Here is a 19,144-nt window from a genome sequence, read left to right as displayed (position 1 = left end):
TCAGAAGATTGATTGCTATAAAATGACTTTAACCACCAGATTTATCCACTGGCTTTTCTCTTGTTTTTCTTGTACGTGTATTCCATTTTAGGCCTCATTGAGCTCAGAGGAGGGAATCCTCTTCTCGACATGCTGCCCGATGTGTTTGAGTGGCCCATCGCTGTGGACAATTGGGAGGCCCGCTTTGGTATGAATTTTAATTTCCACCTCCACAACAAGGCTTTTCAACTTTCTCTTTGAAGTTTTCACATCTTCTTTTGTCTTTTTTTTTTTTTTTTTAGAAAAAACATGGAGGTTGGAGGACGTCATCGCCAAGCTGAATGAAAAATATGGAACTCCGCTCTTGGTCAATTTCTTTGTTGGCACTGATGACCGAGACTCCAACTCACACATCATTCATGTAGGTGAACACCGCCTCTATTTGTCCAGGGGATTGTGAATGCTGATCAATCTGATCAGTGTCCTTGAAGTTGTGCTGTTAAACAAAAAACGCAATCTTACAAGAGTCACCTTTCACGCTCAATACCACACCCATTTCTGCCATTAACCAATCACTGCACAGCACAGCTCGCTAAAAACCCCAGAGTACAGGTTCCGTGCAGATAGTGGATTGATTAACCTGATGATCATTGTGATTGCAACATATCTGTAAGAACAGTGCGGTAGTGAGTAGGCTCTGGAGGTATTAATCCCTAGTTTCATTCCAGGTGTTCTTATATATCCCAATGAATTGCAAAGGAAGATATCCTGTTGCATTTGCTGATGTGTGGTCGTTGGAAGCTTTTGCTTCTACGTTAAGTGCAAGCTTGTGTACATGCTGTACATACCTTTACATGTTGGACCTTTTGCACTCATCATTTGATCTAAAACAAAATTCCAAGTCACGGCAAGAAATGAAGCAGGTTTAAAAAAGCACATACCTCCCTTCACAGACACACACACGCACGCACGCACGCACGCACACACACACACACACACACACACACACACACACACACACACACACACACACACACACACACACACACACACACACACACACACACACCATCGTTGGCCTGAAGTTGGTTCCAATGCCCGTTCTCTCTGTTCATATTGAGACAGGTGCTCCATCCCATCCATCCAGTTTGACAATAATGTTTTCAATCACAGATTTTAGCTTGCACATAAATATAAGTGCTTATTCTTCTATCTGTTTTTTTTTACCAGTTCGACCAGACAAGTCTTGGCCTCATGTCCAGAGACTATTACGCCTGCATCGGTCCCTATGCAGAGGTAACCTGAAGTACACACACACACACACACACACACACACACACACACACACACACACACACACACACACACACACACACACACACACACACACACACACACACACACACACACACACACACACACACACACACACACACACACCACACACACACACACACACACACACACACACACACACACACACACACACACACACACACACACACACACACACAAGTTCTGTAATTAAGGCTTTCAGCCCAAGTGCAATGAAAACAGCTCCATGTGTGCGTTTGGGCCTGTGCCACTAAGTCTGTGTCCCCTGGAGTTTGTTGCTGGGAACATAAAGCCCGACTAATGATGAGGGCATCAGGTGAAACATCAGGACATGAAGTAAATTCATTTCATACCACATTGACATGATAAAGTGACATGTGACAAACATAAGATGCTGTAAATCGTGATTGCAACTGTTTTTTTGTTGTTTTTTTGTCTCAATCCAAGCCAGATGTCTGTGATTGGAGCACACATGCTCTGCTCTGGTTTTACTTTGCCATCAACCCTTGATATGCAGAAAACACTACTTCACTATACCTAGCTTCAGGCAAACAGATTTTGCTTGTATCTGTGAGTGGTCGCTGGCTAAACTCCAATGAGCAAGACACACATATCAACAGTGAATGGGTATTTGACAGGCATGTCGGGCCTACGAGCGGTTTATGATTGACCTGGCTAAGCTGATCCGTACTGACCGAGGCCTTGTCGTCAATGAAACCCGCATCAAGCAGGAGGTCGCACGAGTTATGGACTTGGAGAAGGACATTGCCAACGTAAGTAAGCATGCACTGTTGCTTCCCCACAAAAGTCTTAGTAGGTCAATCTAATTACTGTTTCTGATATCTAAAATTGCACTCTTTGGGCCTGATTTACGAAGATCCTGCATAAAGCACGCTAAGTTGCATGTCATGCAAATAGATTGTACTCCATTTGCAGATGATTTAATCCGAATAACACACTGAGTGACGTCACGCACAAACAGTGGTATCTCTAAAGGCAGAGCAGGTTTTGAACCAACTTTTCAAACAGAGAAAAAAAAAAACAGAATTTTGAGTAATGCAAATTTTTGCAAAGGTAGTAAATCACATTTGGCGTAGTACATTAATTTATTTGTATAAAATCCTCCCAGCATTTTATACTAGCTTGAACAAACACCAATTATGAAGGCAAACCGACTAAATGAGTGTTATTTTATACGTGTGCCAGACATGATCCCCAGTGCTCATCTCAGCTTCCACACGTGTGCGTGCCCCCATTTTATACACACAAACCTCTAGTGCATCAAGCCCCGTGTTCTTGAAAACCTTGTTTTCATGTTGCAGAGCATCTCACTTTCTATTTTCAGTCCTTTGTCTTTAGCTTTAAGCTTCACACCTCACAATGCTTTTAGCGGGATGGATTCTCTGTCATGCTTTCACACTGGGGCTTCAGACTGGAGCAGCTGTTGTAGAAAACAAGCTGTTAACCAGCCTCCTGCCCATACAACAACTTCTCTCAGACATCAACAGGTTCTCCGTGCTTCACGTTTGTCATTCTTGGCTGATCTGCTCTGCTCTGCTCACTGCCATGCTTCACTTCACCTCCACTCGGCTGCTGGTTTTTACAAGGCAGTCACACCGCTCAGGCTCTGACATTTACAGACCTGAAGCCTCCTGGGATGTCAAATATGTTTGATGCTGTTGGATGTCCGCTACCCTCGTACACATGTGTCAGGAAGCAGGTGGGTTGTGACAGCATTCTTGATTTTCAACTTCCCTCTCTTGCTCTTTCCAAGGCTACTGATACTCCAGAGGATCGTAACAGCCCAGTGTTGCTTTACAACAAGATGGAACTGGGAGACCTAAACGCCAACTTCACCCTTGAAGTTGAATCAAAGGTAAAAAATAAGCGCTGTGCCGGCAATACCTGCTGTTAGTGTTTCACCCGGCCTCCATTTCCTCGTGTTTATTTTCTCCTTTCCATCTGTGCTGTTGCACACATCCTGAAGGTATTTAACTGGAGTTACTTCACCGCTAAGATAATGGGTGCAGTCAACATCAGCATACCTGACACAGAGAAGGTCATAAACTACTCCCCCAACTATTACAGGAGACTCAACCTCGTCTTGGCCAAGTACACAAAGAGGTGAGTGTGTTCATAGGAGTCCGTAGGTGTAACCGTGCATGATAGCCTATTTGTGCCTGTATGTTTGTGTGGGTGGGAGGGCACAGTGTGCAATAAAAACAGCTGCTCACCCATTACTGTACATCCGGGCTTGTGCGTGTTTGAAAGCACTTTTTTTTTTTTTTTTTTTTTAAAGATGTGTTCTCTCTTCTCAGGGATCTACAGAACTACATGGTGTGGCGATTTGCTATGAACATGGTGGTGGGCCTGAGCAGAGCCTACAGAGACACTAAAAAAGCTTTCCGCAAGGTAAATGACCAAGATACAAGATTACACCTGCTTTAGATTAATGAACAAGTCATTACAAGTACAGTCAAAGTGACAATGAATGTACATACCAAATACAGGCCATGCATATAATTGACCGTGTTAACCTCTGGTCCCCAAGTAGTGGCTGTATACGCATGCTTGTACCACAGTTTGCAAATGTAATTCTTCAAGAAACCTTTCATATAATACCCTCTCTTACCCTTTTTAACAGTCTTCCCGATATATGCTGCTAATCTGGACAGATATTGTTGACAACTGCGAGTCTGTGCTCAGGTGCTAGAGCTTGTTGTTCTTCAGTCCTACGTTTGGCATTTCACTCTCCAGCTCTGCCTGTCTGTGTGCCAGAGTGTCCTTGGGAAAACCCGCCAACCCAAATGAGCAGGGCATGGCAGAGTCGTTCTTGCTGGTGCTAGAATTAGAATTAGAATTAAAATTTGGATCGGAATTGGAATTGGATTTGGAATTCATGAGTGCATTTTTAACAAGATTTTCTAATGTGAGGACATTTTCTAATTTGGCTGTCAAATTATGGTAATGGTGGAGGTCAGGAGTAGCCAGCACTTTGCCCACATGTAGCTGGTATTGAGCAACTTTGTGAGTAACACTCAGGGAGATATTCAATATGGAGATCTAAAATCGGCTTTTCATTTTGTTCCCCCCAACTAGGTACATTTAGGATTGACAGTATTGATTAGACAGTGGGGTAGCAGTTGGGGCTCTTGACGCTTCGAGGCCTCTCTGTATCTAATCTGCATGTTCTCCCTATTTGTCCATGGGTGTTCTCCAGTTTAACTGGCTATTTGCTGTTCTCTAAATTTCCCTTAAGTGTGAATGTGAGTGTGTGTGACTGCCCGTCTCTCTGTTTGGCGGACTGGAGACCTAGCCAGGGTGTATTCAGCAACACCCGGTGCAAACTGAGATTGGCTCCGGCCCATCTATGAAATTGATATCTGTTTTTGAAACGTTAATGATATTGAATTTACTCTCGGGGCTCTGTAGGAATTCTCACACTTTGTCAAGACCAAGATTTTATAGCAACACAGTTGGCAGTTTGATCATCGTCGCTAAAATTATGATGACATATGTGGACATTTTACAGCTTGAATTCAATTACAGGAATAATTCACACACACACCATACACACACACGCACACACGCACACACACACACACACACACACACACACACACACACACACACACACACACACACACACACACACACACACACACACACACACACACACACACACTTACGTTTCTTTACCAAGTTATAAATAGTTGTGATTCACTTCCTAATCTAATCGTTCCCTTCTGTCCTATTTCTTAAAGTCATTTGTAATTGCGATGTATAATGTTGGTGCAAATAAAGAATTGCCATGAGCCTCTTTTGCCTGATATGCTGACTCGTTTATCCTGCGTCTCTAATTGATCTGTGGCTTGTTTCCTTCCCTGCAGGCTCTGTCTGGTACCACGTCGGAGGCAGCCGTGTGGCGACAGTGTGTACTGTACGTGAACAACAACATGGACAATGCTGTGGGACGACTGTATGTGACAGAGGCCTTCTCTGAAAAGAGTAAAGAGCTGGTTAGTAGAGGGTCAAATTTTGGTTATTGGGGGTAAATCGATTTCAATTCTGATTATTTCGGGGATGTTATGCTTTCTTGTTTACTGACATGTGGGCCTAATAATGGACATTTGACCACAGGGCATTATAAAAACAACATGGGGGGGTGGTTTAGGAATTCTGTAATAATACATCAGGGAAATAACATGTTTTGTGCACATTTTTGTCACATTTGTGTCTTGTGTCTTCACCAGGCTACTGTTTTGTCTTGTCTTTTTTCGCCCCTGGAAACAGCGGAACATGTTGTCCCCACTCTCATGATCACACCACCCACACTGTAAAACTTAAACGTGTGCCTGGGCGTGCGTACATGTGTGCAAGTTCAGGCATGTGACTGAGTGTATGTCGACTCAGATTGAGCGTTTACATCTGAGTGTCTCAAATGTCGTTAATCTCTGTCATCTTCCTCCTGCAACTTTTGCCCACTCGAGCAGTCAGATGAAACCTAACAAGTGCGTTGGCGTGCTTGTGTGTGCGCGTTTTGTGAAAAATTACACACGTCTCTTTGAGAATGTGAGTCCATTTCACCATCGGTGTCCACAAATACATACAGTATGTGTGTGTATAAGTTTGTTGAGTTAACCTGCAGCTGGCACACATGCTTCACTGCTCACATAGCAGCTCTTCAAGCCAGGCAGATTGATTTCAGATACGGTGTGTAACTAAGACCATCTTGAGCATTCCAGCTGTATTACAGTCCTTGTTTACAAAATGTTGTAAATAATTTAACTTTAGCTTGTTTGTGGTTTGCATGTTCTTCCAATGCATACATGGGTTTTCTCCCGATGCTCTCTTTCTTCCTACAGTTGAACAGTTGGGATCATTGACATTGACATGAGTCTTGTTGCATCAGTAACTTAAATGGCACATACCATCATTTGAAATCAAACATACTTTACACAACATGGTTCATGGCTTTTATGGTAATAACTGGGTGCAAAATATAGCCGATGTGCACAGGGACAAAAGTATTGTCTTGCTAGTCTACAATTCCACCTATCACGGATTAGAGCTTCACCAGTGACATACACTGTAATGAACACAATATAAGGTTTGTGTGAAAAGAACCCAAGGAGATTAGATGTTCACTTGAGGTGCAAACTGACCTTTAAAAACATGCCAGAGATTCAGCCACAAACCGATGGACTGATCACAGAGAGCCTGAAGACCAAGTCTGCTGCAAAGGTGACATCTTAAATGTATCCAAATGTCAAATGGAGAGGATACGAAGATGATTTGAATAAACTGGTGATGTTTAGGACAATCCCGGTTCAGGCAGATCCTGTAACACATCTGTTCAGGGGGACTGTTCTTTGGTTCAGCCCTTTTTTTCAAAGGCAGCAGTGCCACTGGTGACCAGAAATCCCTGTATCTACATGAGCAGTTTGTTGAATTCTCTCACAGCCAAATAACTGCTCATTTAATAGACAACACGTAAATAATTTTGTTGCATTTGCCAAGGCCCACAGATCGCAGAAATGAAGAACAGTGGAAAATAGTTGGCCGGCCGGCCCAGTCACCACGACATGAACATTATGGAAAATGTCTGTGGTAAGATGAAGGAGAGGAATCTTTATCAGCTTTATCAAGAAGGTATCTGAGTCATTCCCAAACCATAAGAAATCAGTTCTCATAATAATACTACTTTTGTAAATGCAATATGACTTAATGTTTTGATGTTGTTTGTATGCAACAACACTTTTCTCAAAGTGAGTTCTGACCATTCTGTTATAAATGAATGATGAAACTCAATTGCTGATAGAAACCTTTATATGAGCATAATGAAGAGGATATAAAAGGCTTTGCTTTTCCTATGAGCTATTTCCAATTCTGCTTGACCAACAACTTGATATTTGCTGTTCCTATTATATGGATAAGTGACTTTTGTCAGTGACTCTCGATGAGATATATTGAACTGCAGCAGATCATCACCAATACGAGTTCATTATATTCCTAAAATAAACTACCCTTTTCTCTTTTTTATCATGACTCCAAATGGTCATTTAGGAACTCATAACTTGCAGGTTTCATAGGGACCCTAAAGGGACATACCTCCCTCACTCTGCAATATCCCAGCTCAGATCATTACCAGACCTTATCCGTGCCCATGTTTCAGTTCAGCGTCCAATCTCCAACCGGCCAGGACTCATCCATCTGGACCGTCCGGCCTCGCCGTCATTGTATTCATTGGTTTTCATTAGTCTTCATGTGTTTCTGAGCCCACTGCCAGCGTTTCACTTTGTGAGCTCTGGTTAGCGGTGGCCAGAATGCAGCTAATTAACTACCCCGCCTGGTAGAGGAATAAAATCAAGCACAAACTTTCACTGAAAGGACTAAATGTTTATTTTATTGAGCGGCATTTGCATGCATACACCATAATCTCATGTATGCTAAAAGGCTTTTAAACAAGCCGGTTTGTGGTGAACCGCAGCGTGATGTCCGAGTGGTCATGCGGAGTGTTAGTGAGAGGGCTGCTGAAGTGATGAGATGCTGGGCCGCCTTTGGTTCAACTGCGGTTAGTGCAATCTGAAAGGGTGACCTTTACTACTCATGCTGTTTAAAATATTTTTCCCATTTTCCATTTGCTTTTATTCTGTTATCAGCCTGAGTGCTCCATTGTATAGATAGATAGATAGATAGATAGATAGATAGATAGATAGATAGATAGATAGATAGATAGATAGATAGATAGATAGATAGACAGACAGACAGACAGACAGACAGACAGACAGACAGACAGACAGACAGACAGACAGATAGATAGATAGATAGATAGATAGATAGATAGATAGATAGATAGATAGATAGATAGATAGATAGATAGATAGATAGATAGATAGGCAGGCAGACAGACAGACAGACAGACAGACAGACAGACAGACAGACAGACAGACAGACAGACAGACAGACAGACAGATAGATAGATAGATAGATAGACAGACAGACAGACAGACAGACAGACAGATAGACAGACAGACAGACACCCTAATGACCCTTGAACACTGCATGGTTTTCACAACATTATGCCAGCGTCGGCCCGTCTGTCTGTCTCGCGGACGCAGCAACATTCTTGTAAATACTCAAGAGGGATAGATTACACAGACTTTAAACCCAAGCCAAAGCGTTCCCACTGAAAAGCAAGCTTTTGATGAGGACTTTGGAATACCCAACTCTGTGAATTTGCATATAAAAATAGAAAACTTAAATCGTAAAACTATTGCGCATTCCAAAAACCGCATGTGTAGATATGCTTATGAACATGAAAGCACTTGTGTGCTTAATCTGTGTAAGACCTACTTTGCTTCTTATTTTTCTAATCTACTATCTCCTGTGTGATTGATATTTGTAAGGCACAGGATCCATTTAGCAACCCATAGTCCAGCTGCAAAGTGCTGCATGCATTATATGGACATGTACATTTTTAAAACATGTAAATCAGCAACATTATCAATAATGCAATTGTAGTTTTGCAGTCTACAGCAGATATGCAATGCAGAGAATTGCAATACAACAAAATTAAGCCACCTTTGAGATGCCAAACTATCACATAACGTGATGGATGTATGGTTTTCATTACCTGACTAAACTTTATCGATGAATAAACCTACTTGATGTCATATTAACCTCACTCAAATCATTTCACTTCGAGAGATGTTAGCCAAGGTCATCAGACTCCTACACGATGGGTGTGTAACCTCGAGTGGTTCTTCATTGATTTGTGGCTCTGTAATAATGAGGCTTAACAGAGGAAAGTGTATTTTTATGACTGAGTAGCTTGGTATGTTGCAGCATAGCTTGGTGTGCCTTCCACTGGGTCCGCTTTGTAGACCTTTGGAGAAAAACTCCCACACTGCAGAAATTGTGCACCTTGACTGACAGGCGAGCTTTCTTTGACGATCTGTAGTTGAATATTATTTGTTCGTTTTGGAGCCGCGCAGTGGTGTGGTGGTAAGCGCTTTGATAGCAAGACAGTCTCCAATTCAAGTATGGGTTGGGGCTCTTTCTGTGTGGTGTTTGCATGTTCTCCCACCGTGTATGTGTTTTTTCTTTTCTCCAAATACTGCTCCCATGGTCCATAAACATGCCTTTGAGGTTAAATAGTGGCTGTAAATTACCCATAGGTATGTGAGTGTGTGCTGCCTTCACTCAAAGTCAGCTCGAACACATTTAAATGCAACAAAACAGTACAGAAAATGGAGGGACGTCAGTGAAATATACATGATAATCTTGTTTGCCTCTGTATTTATGTGTTTAACCAGATGGAGGAAATGATTAAAGACATTCGGGAGGTGTTCATTAGCAACTTAGACGACTTGACGTGGATGGATTCAGAGACAAAGAAAGCAGCCGAAGAGAAGGTATTCAGTCTACATGAAAATATTATAGTTCTGCATTATGTAGTATTCTTTAGTTAAGGGTATCTGATGCCTAAGATGTTTTTCATTGACTTTTGTGTAGGCCCGTGCTATTCGAGAGCGGATCGGCTATTCTGACAACATCATGGATGATGACTATCTCAACAACGAGTACAAAGATGTGAGTGTTTGGAAACGTGTTTCCCCTCCTCAAAGTGAATTAATGTGCAGGTTTGCGGCTGCGGTGTCTCAGTTTCATTAAGAGATCCCCTTCAATTCTTGGCTTTTATGAGTCCTTCTGTGGAATGTATGACCAAGTGTTGATAGCTCTCATCACGGCTAATCCTCTGGTTTCTCTTGCTGTGTGTCGGTGTTAGCTGGGCTACAGTGCAGAGGAGTACTTTGAAAACATCCTCCAGAACCAAGAGTTTGTGCAGAAGAAACGCCTGCGGAAACTCAGAGTCAAAGTCAACAAAGAGGAGTAAGATATTCTGTCGTGGGGAAGAATTAACAGGCTTATTTCAGATGTATGAACATTTTTAAGGCGCAATGTTCGGAATTAAAATCGCACCGCAATTATAAACAACTTTGTCCAGGTTGTTTATGATGCTTAAGGTGCACAGTGCATACACATTCTCCCACACAAACTCCTACTCATACATAAAGTTCAGCTTTCCCCTGCATGCATGTTGATATTGGCCTGGTTATCAATAGCTAACTAATTTTGACATGAAATATGAAATACTTCAGTCTTCCTTGCTGTGAATTTTATCTCTGTTTTGCTTTCTTAAGGTGGGTAACTGGAGCTGCTGTTGTCAATGCCTTCTACTCTTCCAGCAAGAACCAAATAGGTGAACCACAGGCACTTTGGGAAACACAGTGAAAAGGGACTCAATGCTTTTCAAGGCTTTTATTTTGGTTTGTCATTTCCTGCATCAGTATTCCCAGCAGGCATCCTTCAGCCTCCTTTCTTCAGCAAAGGCCAGGCTAAATCTCTTAACTACGGTGGCATCGGCATGGTCATCGGTCACGAGATCACACACGGCTTTGATGACAATGGTACGACTTTCCACACTGTTGTTCGCAGCTCGTCCCAGGGGTAGCGTCCACACCAAAACCACTGCTCCGGAGCAAATAAACAGTTTTACCTTGTTTTTCTAATTTGGTTGCACAGCGGATACTTTTTCTAAGAGACTCTTATCTCACACTGAGATAATGAATAACTTATCATCTACCTGATGCCTTCCAGTGTGGATCCTGTATATTTGGTATGTGGAGTAAAAATGAGCAAACCACAAAAAAGTTATGTTGAAAGCATTAAGATATTCAATAAATCACCCAAAAATGCCTGCGACTGGAAAAAAAAACTTTAAACGGTTAAAACAACTATGAATTGTACACAGTCAAAGAAGATCAAAGTTAAGATATCTTAAACCACTAGTAGAATATCATGCTAAAAATGGCGAAAGAAGGTGAAACAGTTAAAATGTCTAAAATTACATAATAAATGATAAACCAGCCAAAGTGGCTAAAACACAGAAAAGTATTTCAATTGCTAAAACTATATTAAGATGTACACACTGCTTAATTTGAGTTCTATTGCTGCTCCAAATTAAAAAGCATTTGGGGTGTAACATGATTTAATACCGTCCCTTTGATCACACCAGTTGCACCTTCTCATTTATGTACAGAGAAATATTGGTAACGTGTACCACTTGAGAACAAAGACTAATATCATATCTGCCTCAGAACATTTTCACGACAGTCATTTTCACTGCGTGATGAGAAGTTAATAAGTTCCACTTCAGAAATGTCAAGACTCTCTTTATGCTCATCTCCATTCAGAGACGCAAATGAAATGGAAATATGTAATTTGTCATTAGTGGGGTTTGAAGTGCTGCAAACAAGATAATGGATATTTGTGGAGAAAGTGTCTCTTTTGTTCTTGTTGATGATTGAAACAAGTCCACCTTTAATGCATCGGGCCTCTCTTTCAGGCCGTAACTACGATAAGGACGGTGACCTGAAGGACTGGTGGACCCTAGACTCCACTCAGAGGTTCTTGGAGCTCTCAAAGTGCATTGTCGACCAGTATGGTAACTTCTCTTGGGACCTGGCCAATGGACTGCATGTATGTTCCCGCAGAAAAATATCTTTCCTCATCTTCTTTCCTCAGACTTTTATCTTTTCTTTTTTTTTTTTTTTCTTTGAAATGTTATCATAAACCGTGCCTTATCTCATAGACTCACTCGCCTGCTTCTCGTGCCAGCTTATTCGTCCGTCATTATTCTCTCTTCCTCCCAGTTATGCAGCCTCATCTCGCCTCTGCTTCAGGTGTCTTTAATACTTTGTGTTGACATATCAATCCCTCTCGCTCTCCTGTCCGTGCTATTCCTTTGAACAATGCTTCTTTTATCCCAGAGGAAATGATATCTTGTGTCCCAAAGAGTGCTATCTGCGATTTTGCTGAAATACAGAGGGAAAAATTACAGTCCCCCTCAGCCTCTTTTTCACCGCCAATCTTTGTGTTCTCTGTCCTTATATCCTTTTTCTAGTTAAATGGCAACAACACCCTCGGGGAGAACATTGCTGACAATGGAGGCATACGACAGGCATATCAGGTAATGAGCCAGGGGTTCGTTTAAGAGGTCTGGTTTACAGAAGAGACGGGAGGGGATTCAGTCTGTGCTTATTGTCATCTGCTTGCTAACATTAATAGACAAGTAATTTTGGCAGGTCACCGAGTGGCTCATTAGCTATTGTAAACACAGCAATTAAGAAAATTATGTTGCTGCTCGTTTTTGTCACTTTTGACCGATGGGTGAGGCCAGACAGCGAGATGACGGATAAATCCGATTCAGATAAACCATGATGTCATACGTGTGCTTGTTTTGAACAGTTTTTTTTTTTTTTTTTGTTGTTCTTTCGGAGCAGCATAACCGATCGTGTAGAGCCAAGTTCACTGTATAACAACATTGCAAACACAGTAAATCCGTGGCTATGACTAAGGTCTGAGCTGGAGGAGAAATGACATGAAAAAAAAAATCGACATTAATTACAATTTAAATGCGGCAACATTATTCACTAAGGAACCGTGGTGAAATAGTAAGCGTTATCGCCTCGTTGAAAGAAGAGTCCTAGTTTGAACCTGCTGCCTGATTGTGTTGACTTGCGTTCGACTTCATTCCTCAGCCCAAAGACTTTCTTGTCAGGTGAATTGGTGACTTTAAGCTGCGTTAGCCTCTGCAATTAACCGACAACTTAAACAAGTGTGTACATTGCCTTTCACCACTTCTTTGATTAGGATTAGGACTAGAGAAGATGGATAGATGATTTATCAAACAGCAAGACATGAAATCTCCCAACGGCATTAGAGGTTATGCTCTGAATCCAGCAACAAAGAGGTCATATGGGATTGGTTGTATGTCTTTCAAGACTTTTGACAGTGTATCCAAATTCCTTTATCAGCTCATTCCGTCACAGGAGTCCAGTTGAACTGAATAAATGGCTTTGGCATGCCACATTGCCAAAAAAACTAAACTTATCCTACTTCATTAATCTACTTGGGGAAATTTATGTTTTACCCATTCTATCAAACCTGTGAATTACCAATCCGAAGTCTGCTTCTCTAGCCTCTAAGCCATCACTGCCTTAAGTGCATGAACAGTTGAAATCCTTTCGATAAGATGCCGAACTTTAAAATGCCTTCAAGTAATTGAATAATCTAACAGAAAATGTCATCCACTGGATTTGTGTTTACATCACAAGCAGTGCAATAGGCATTGCTGTTGAGGTGTTTGGTGTTAAACAAGATTTGTAATACAGCACTGTCCTTTCTGTAGGCTTACAAGGACTATGTGAAGGAGCACGGAGAGGAACCACCGCTGCCTGGCATTGATCTTTCCCATGATCAACTGTTTTTCCTGAACTTTGCTCAGGTAAAATGTTGATTGACTAAATTCATTCATTATTGAATGATGGACATGTGAATGAACATTTGCTGCAACTTTGATGGAAACATGAAGAGGTAAAAGTGATAGAAGACAGGATAGTCAATTGATTATTGAGACATGGTTTAAAGAGGCTCAGCCTTTCCTTGTGGTACATGTCCACAGGGACATTTTTCCCCTGCCTTTTTTTTTGTTTTGCCGCATCTGAGAATCGCGTGTTTGGTGGGCGTGGTACTTGCGGACCACTCTGCGGTGTCTAGATAAAAAGGAGGTTTCTTTCACTATAACACTTGCAGTATCGCTGGTGTGTGAGCCCAGAAACTCTTTAGCATGTAGCATGGTACGGAGTAACGTGCTGCATCTGATTGGACAAACGCATCACTAAGGGCTTTCTGCTCCTGTAGTTCAAACCATACCAAGATGGCAGCTTGGTCACAAACTTTTCCTTTTATTGCCAAAACCTTTCAAAGAAAAGTATTTCTGGATAGGAAATAAGGTGTGAAGTTTCTGAACCGCATTCAGTTTAGACGTTTTACGACACCTTAACTTCCTGTGCCTCATTTACATAAAGTTGGTTCGATTACAGTTCATGCAAATTAGCTTCGGGCCGCTCCAGGACGACACATCGCGCCGCGCCGCAAGCTTGATACTCGCCGCACCCAGCATGAACCGCGGTGCGTGTGACGTAGAGAACGAATGGGAAGCGAGAAATTGATCAATTCTTTGTATCATCAGAGAGCTTTAACGCTTTGCAAAGGGTTGCATGTATAAAATAAAGGCCGTAAACGTGATGATGCAGTAGCGCTACTATCAATGTTGCCTTCATGGATATGAAATATCAGGCATGTCTAACACATCGCCTAACGACGCACGGTGTGATTCACTGCATTATGCCACGAAGATATATTTTTGTGTTAAACATAAAACTGACTTTCTAACCGGTCACCTCCCATATTGTGCTTTTATTTTAATTTTTTTCCAAATTCAGATGCCCTGATGAAATGATGACCTTTGCGAATGTTTTCCACCAACATGTCCAACTCACAATTCTTTTTGTGCTCGTTGGTGCTTGGTAATTCATCAGATATCTCCATGGCAAATGCAAGCAAAGAAACCTTGGAAAAGAGTCAGTCTCTAACAGATGGTTCTTTCGTAGTCAGGGTCTAATGCATGCAAAACCCTCATTGGAATGATCCTGTTTGATTTCATTTATTCTATGGGATGATACACGTCGTGTTATCCTTAGTTAATCACCGACAAAACGAAAGCAAACTAAACACACAATATATTTATGCAAGTGTGTTTTTTTTAGCATGCGCTATGCTAAATCAAATAAACATTACTACCATATTTTACTGACATCGCACACGAATGTCACCAAAATGAAAAAAAGCTACACAGCAGAGTGTATAGAATAGAATAGAATAGAATAGAATAGAATTTACCTCATAAGCAGTAGTTTTATACAAAGTTTATCTTCTACATTCCACTGCATGTGTATAATTATGATTTATGCTTGGGAAATATAAAAGTCTTGACTCTTGACTCTCAGAGTCGTAGAAAGGGACTTGAGAGTATCGGAGAAAAGTAGAAAGAAAAGAGAAGAAAGCAAAACAAAGAGAGCTATTCCTGGGCTAAAAGCACGATGACCAGAGCCAGAGGAACAAATTCTCAGTTTGTTCTGGAACAGCCACTGCTGGTTGAGGCTCATCGACAGTGAAGTTATATCTGGGTATGGAAAAATATATGCATTTTTATACATCAGCGCAATGTGTATATGTTTGGTTCCCCTTCATGGTGCATTTTTTGAGAGACACGCTCAAGTGTGACTGAAACAGTAGATTTGTAAATGTTTGAAGTGTATCTAAAACACTATTGCTGTGAAGTAACGCAGTATGTTTTCATGTCCTGTGCCCTTTGTTCAGGTGTGGTGTGGAACGCACCGACCAGAACAGGCAGTCAACTCCATCAAAGTAGATGTACACAGTCCAGGAAAATTCAGGTAAACTGGAAGCAGCCGTATTTCCTAAATCATCAATCAGCCTCTTGCTGGGGACAAATATGGCAGGAAACAAATTACACTGTATCAAACCTTTTTAAAAAACCTTGACAAAACGGCACGCCATGTAAATTTTAATTTTACGCCACCCCCTATAATAACAGCTTCAACTCCAACCATCATTCTCCCGGATGTGTTTCGCAGGGTACTGGGCTCCCTGCAGAATTTCCCAGAATTTGCCAAAGCATTCAACTGCAACAAAAGCAGCTACATGGTCCCCGACAACATCTGCCGTGTCTGGTGATCCGTGGACCTCTGGGATGGGTCCTCCCTGTCCCCCTACTGTACCTCTCCCCCTCTGACTGTTGGAGCACTCATGGGGGGTTATGGGGAAAGTGGAGGCTTCCCTTAACTCTTTCCGGGATGGACCATGGCTGGTGGACTGATTCTGCAGTATGCACTCCATCCGAGGACGGTGGCAGCGGCAGACTGTGCCCTCACGGACAGACAGAGCTCTGTCTCTCCCAACCCTTGATACTGTGGTTCATTCAATCAGCCTGATTATTCTCCTACTCACTGGATACAATCACTCCTTGTGTTTTTGTTTCTCTCTCCGTTCTCCCATCTTGTTTTACTGAAGATTTCTGCATTTGCCAATGTGTATTTGTGAGTGCGATTGTGAATACGAGGAGTTGGCAAGAGAGGGGCAGACAGACAAATGCGCTCAGCCCACTGGCATATGAATACACCACTCACCCACTCATACACTGTACATGTACCAGGGCTGAACCACTGTACTGTATGTGGGACTGAGCTGTGTGTCTATCATAGAATACCAAGCTGGTTTTATCCTTTTACTTACACGCCGATAGACAATGTACTCATATTGTACTCTTTGTTTACGCCTAATCTAGATTAGGTCAATTATAACAGGAAATCTGAATTTATTTTGTCAAACTATTTAACCGTGATTACATATTTACAAAATATTGTTCTATATTTAATGTTAATAACTTTACTGCAGTCGACAGGTGGCTGCTGTCTATTAGCAGAATGAAGATAATAAACCAAAATGAAGTTTTTTGCCTTTAAGATGACAGCTGGTCATGAATCACTGAGCTGACAATCGACAGACACCAGACTTTTTTCATATGTTCTCTGAGCGTCCTGTGTGCGTCTGCCTGAATGGATGTCTTTATGTGTTTTCCAGTCTTTGTGAGTCATTTATTATCCCCGCCTGCTGTTTGTCAAGCAATTTGGTATGCCTTACAGTTGTGCTACCATGCGTGCGAGTGCATCAGTGGGAAAACAAAGGGTGAGAAAATGTATCATTAAAGAAGTACTTTGACTTTTTTTACATGCTTTCTTTTTTCAACTGAGAATCAGAGAAAACTGCCCCACTTACTCTTATGAAGAGCAAGAGCAGCTATCAAGCAACGGTACAGAGAATACACATGGCATCGTATTTCTTTAATACAAATATGCACTATTTTTACTGCAATATTTTACTGCAATCAGGCCCAGTGCCAATGCTGATACCTGGTGTGGCTTGATCCCCAATCCAAAAACAGTTGTTAATAATAAGGCTGTATGCCACAGTGTGTGGGATGGATGTGGGATCCTTCTTGCATTTGTAAGGCAACATCTGACCTGATTTATAGCTGTGTTTTTCAACGTCTGCGATGGGTCTCCCTCTCGGCTTTAGGTTGGGTTGCAGAAGCAGGCTTACCAGGTATTTCAAATCAATAAGCACAAGAACAATGATATGTTTTGCTTCCTGTGAACAACAGTCATTTCTATCTTATGAAATTGAAAAGAAAAAAAACAGTAGCGAATCCAGTATTCAAATTTAAGGGGGGTGAAATTTGATTCAAGCTCTTGATTTAAATCGTTATTTTCTCTGTTGTGCAGAACAAATGAATTATATAAACTTATACAGCAAGTTATTACGGTTTAATAATAACACTGCAGTTCCCTGTGTCAGATTTTGGTGTTGATTAAAACACTTTCTTTGCAGAGACTGCTTGATAGCCATGAGATTGTTGGTGTAGCGAGTGTGAAATACCTTCTGTAGCTGACACTATTGTTAATTCCTCGCATGTGTTTCTGCCTCTTTCCTCCTTCAAGTTAACCAATCAGTCCTGCCAGCTTGCTGCTGATGTGCAGTGTTTTTCTGCACACAAAGACATAAATACAGACTTAAAGCCCATTATAGCCAATATTGAATCGGGCTATAAGACTCTTGGTCTTAAAATGGTGTATCCCTGTGATCAGTACAAAACAGCAAAAGAAATATGGTTTTTAACAGATACTCTGTGTTAGAGAGTGCCATAATACTACTCAAAACATGCATGGTAAATGCAGAGAAAGAAATTTGACTTTTGCATTTATCCACGACAATATGTTAGATTTATTTTTCATGAACTTGTACGAGAGTGGAATATTTTAAATCACAGATTGACATGTGTAATCATAAAATGTTGAACCACCCTTTAAGACAAGCATATTGATATCTACCTAGGTTTAATCATATTACAATATTATCCATTGATTTATTTTTAATTTTTTTTTACATTGTTTTGCTTTTGAAACAAGTCAGCTGATCGTAATCTTTTGGGTGATTATTATTTCATACATTTTAAACCCTGCAAACTTTTATTTTAATTTTTTCAGAAGTGCATGTTTTCTTCTGAAATCAGGAGATTGTATCAAGTCAGTGGATTGAAGTTGATGCGTTTGTATTGTCTGTGGAAATGTAACTGAGGCAGTGATGCAAGGTTGTTAATTGTGCATTTTGTTGCCTTTTACATGGAAATGAGTGCGACGACTGGCGTGCGATGTTCCCTGGGAGTCTAAACCACTTCTACAGGCAACGTGCATCAGCCTCCATGTCCAGTTTTTCTATATTGTTCCCAGATGTATTGTTCTCAAAATCATTTGTGCAAGCTTCTATTTCTTAGTCACTGTCACTCACTCCCTCAGGCTTTCTGTCAGCCTCTCTCTCTCTCTCTCTCTCTCTCTCTCTCTCTCTCTCTCTCTCTCTCTCTCTCTCTCTCTCTCCCTCTCTCTCTCTCTCTCTCCCACTCACTCCACTTGTAGAAAGACAGATATACCTCAGTTGCCTGTATTTAGATACTCAATAATAATGACTGATAATCATTTGCGGGAGCATTTTTTCTTTTTTTTTCTTTCAAAATAAATCTTTCAAAACATGCTTAGTCTGACGGAGACAAGCCTTACAAGGTTTGCGTGTGCATATGTTTCTGGATGTGATGTACCTGTAAAGGTGTTACCATAATAGGAGATTTACTATATTTTGCTCTGCATCACTGAATAAGACCATATCTTGTCAATGAGCGCATTTTAAACCGCACGTTATGCAGGAATTTTATAAATATGTTACATCTGCAAACAATGCATTATTTCAACCCCTTTATAGAGCACACATTGAAATCATTGGCAATGTC

General features: G+C 41.2%; 1 protein-coding gene across 2 annotated transcripts in view; it reads left to right on the top strand.

Annotated features, from left to right (window-relative positions):
- The window catches only part of LOC308107140 (neprilysin-like), a 46,955-nt gene extending 29,001 nt beyond the window's left edge, over positions 1 to 17,954 (top strand). For both annotated transcript variants that reach the window (XM_080459282.1, XM_080459283.1), the window contains exons 6-23: positions 92 to 187; positions 282 to 400; positions 1,210 to 1,275; positions 1,953 to 2,087; positions 3,089 to 3,190; positions 3,302 to 3,438; positions 3,633 to 3,726; positions 5,205 to 5,333; positions 9,633 to 9,731; positions 9,832 to 9,909; positions 10,106 to 10,209; positions 10,521 to 10,579; positions 10,668 to 10,787; positions 11,726 to 11,859; positions 12,284 to 12,349; positions 13,571 to 13,666; positions 15,604 to 15,680; positions 15,882 to 17,954. In XM_080459282.1, coding sequence (XP_080315408.1) covers positions 92 to 187; positions 282 to 400; positions 1,210 to 1,275; positions 1,953 to 2,087; positions 3,089 to 3,190; positions 3,302 to 3,438; positions 3,633 to 3,726; positions 5,205 to 5,333; positions 9,633 to 9,731; positions 9,832 to 9,909; positions 10,106 to 10,209; positions 10,521 to 10,579; positions 10,668 to 10,787; positions 11,726 to 11,859; positions 12,284 to 12,349; positions 13,571 to 13,666; positions 15,604 to 15,680; positions 15,882 to 15,981 — 1,811 coding nt within the window. In that variant the 3' untranslated portion in view covers positions 15,982 to 17,954. The remainder of the gene's footprint in view (positions 1 to 91; positions 188 to 281; positions 401 to 1,209; positions 1,276 to 1,952; positions 2,088 to 3,088; positions 3,191 to 3,301; positions 3,439 to 3,632; positions 3,727 to 5,204; positions 5,334 to 9,632; positions 9,732 to 9,831; positions 9,910 to 10,105; positions 10,210 to 10,520; positions 10,580 to 10,667; positions 10,788 to 11,725; positions 11,860 to 12,283; positions 12,350 to 13,570; positions 13,667 to 15,603; positions 15,681 to 15,881) is intronic.
- Positions 17,955 to 19,144: the final 1,190 nt, after the last annotated feature.

This window comes from Lipophrys pholis (genome assembly GCF_963383615.2).
Source record: "Lipophrys pholis genome assembly, chromosome: 3".
NCBI lineage: Eukaryota > Metazoa > Chordata > Actinopteri > Blenniiformes > Blenniidae > Lipophrys > Lipophrys pholis.
The sequence above is the reverse complement of the archived record's forward strand: the minus strand, read 5'-3'. Positions and strand labels throughout refer to the sequence as shown.